Source organism: Emiliania huxleyi, assembly GCF_000372725.1.
Source record: "Emiliania huxleyi CCMP1516 unplaced genomic scaffold EMIHUscaffold_3, whole genome shotgun sequence".
Taxonomy (NCBI): Eukaryota; Haptophyta; order Isochrysidales; family Noelaerhabdaceae; genus Emiliania; species Emiliania huxleyi.
Window position 1 is genome coordinate 1,432,999 of NW_005199770.1, and position 2,181 is coordinate 1,435,179.

At 68.9% G+C, this 2,181-nt stretch overlaps 1 protein-coding gene across 1 annotated transcript; it reads left to right on the forward strand.

Moving 5' to 3' along the window:
- Positions 1–399: 399 nt before the first annotated feature.
- EMIHUDRAFT_195468 (hypothetical protein) lies at positions 400–1,725 on the forward strand (the record flags this gene model as incomplete). The annotated part of the gene is made up of 5 exons (XM_005775352.1): positions 400–453; positions 599–648; positions 715–781; positions 845–925; positions 1,528–1,725. 5 exons carry the CDS (start codon positions 400–402, stop codon positions 1,723–1,725), a joined length of 450 nt encoding a protein of 149 aa, XP_005775409.1.
- Between the last annotated feature and the right edge of the window lie 456 nt (positions 1,726–2,181).

A 2,181-nucleotide genomic window follows, 5' to 3' on the forward strand; every position in this document is an offset into this window, starting at 1 on the left:
GCGCACCATGCGGTTGAACGCCTCCCTCGCCTCAGCCTCGGAGTAGTCGTCGCGCCTGCCGATTAATAACTAATGATGAGTTATTGCGACATATCTCGGTCTCTCGGCGTCATCTCTCTCTGTCTCGCCTGCTCGGGTCGATGCGGGCGCCGCCCGCGAGCATGTTCGTGCGGATGCCGAGGAGCACCTGAGATATGGGGAGATATGGGGAGATGTGGGGAGATATGTCTGGTGCATAGCCGCACGACGCAGCTCACTATGCGGCCCTGTCCGCCGCTGCAGGAGCGGCGCGCTTCTCCCATATCTCCCCACATCTCCCCATATCTCCCCACACCTCTGCAGGAGCGGCGCGCTGCGCCCGCGCCGACCCTCGAGGCCGGCCGGGTGGAGGGGCAGTCGATGGCGCTCGAGAAGAGCTACATGCGACTGACGGCGCTGCCGCGCGCCGACGAGGTGTGCCGCCCCTCTGCCCTCTCTTCTCCCTCCCCCCCCCCCCCCCCCCCTCCGCGCCAGATGAAAGAAGCCTTTCATTCCTTCCGTATTCAGTCGCCCTCGCCGTGTACGAGTGCGTGGCCCCGCCCAGATGAACGAAACCTAGGATCACATGGCGCAGCACAGACCCAACAGAGGGGTCTACGAGTCGATCACGTGTAGTACGAGGGCCTCTGAATAGTCTCGCATCGCACACTCTGTGAGGAGCAGTCACTTCACCAGGTACCACGCGCGCCTCGCGCTGCGCGCGGGCGACGAGGGCGAGTTTGCACAGTGTCAGGCGCAGCTGGTCCCTCTGCACGCGGCGGGGCTGTGAACAGCGTCTCTTCACGCTCCCCCCCTCCATGAGCAGGCGCAGCTGGTCCCTCTGCACGCGGCGGGGCTGTCGGAGCACGCCGCGGAGTTCGCAGCGTACCGGCTCCTCCATTGCGCCGTGGCGAGGGGGGGCTCGCTCGCAGAGGCGCCGGGCTCGGGTACCGTGGGGTAGGGGAGGGTGGGTTCGGGTACCGTGGGGTAGGGGGGGGGGGTTCACCCGCCGAGGCACCGGCCGCTGCCCCTCGGGGGCGTGAGAGTATTCACGAACCCGTCCGCCCACCCACCGATGGTGCCCCCCCCCCCCCCCCAGGAGCTGCGTGCCATTGTCGGCGGCCTCGCGCCCGCGGACGCCGCCGCTCCGCCCGTCGCGCAGGCGCTACATCTCGGCTACATCTCGGCGCTATATCTCGGCTGCATCTCGGCTCCCCCTCGGCTGCACTCCGGCTGCATCTCGGCTGCACTCCGGCTGCATCTCGCCGCCCGCCCGCCAGGCGCTGAGGCTCGCCGTCGCCCTCCAGCGCGGCGAGTTCGGAACATTCTTTGGCGAGTGCAGCCGGCTGCACAACTTGGCCGCCGCGCTGCTGCAGCCGCTGCTCAAGCCGCAACGCGGCCGCGCCCTCCGCGCGGTCCGCCCCCCCCCTCCCCCCCCTCACCCCTCACCCCCCCTCCCCTCCCTCCCCATGTCGCTGATCACTGCATCGGCCCGTCTGGATGAGTCAGGTATGCGCCGCCTTCGTCCCCTCCCTCCCCCTCTCCCGCGCGGCGCACCTGCTCGGCTTCGGGGGCGACCTCGCCGTCTGCACGCAGTGGCTGCGCGAGCAGGGGGCGGTCCTCGAGCTGCACCACTCGAAGGGCGTCGTCCGCGGAGGGCTCCTCCTCACACGCGAGACCGGCAGAGCGATGCGCGGTCCGGGCTGACGCGCACTCGCCGCTCACTCTCTCTCGCAGCAACAGTCGAGAGTCGTCACGGAGGTAAGGACTGCGTAAGGTAAAATTTCTCCACACACACGAGGAAATCCCCGACCGCCGAAATTCCCACAATGTCTAGTCCGACGCCCGCGACATGACGCCTCCACCGGCCGGCGGCGGCCGCCGCGTCGGTCGGCGCGCGCCGACGCCGACCATCACCACCGACCGACGGCTCGCACGGCCGTGCGGTGAGCAAAAATTTGGGTCGCTGCGCGCCTGCCGGATGCTCTGCGACGTCTGGACGCTCGCCAGAAACGCCAGGAAGCTTGCCTTCCACCCCTGGGCCCGAGGGCGAACGACAGTGGTCGGCAGCCTCTGCGACGCTCCGATCGCCTCCTCGACCTCATCGCCTGCGACGAGCCAGCATGGCTCGTCGCTCGACGGCAGCCTGCTCAGTATGCTCTC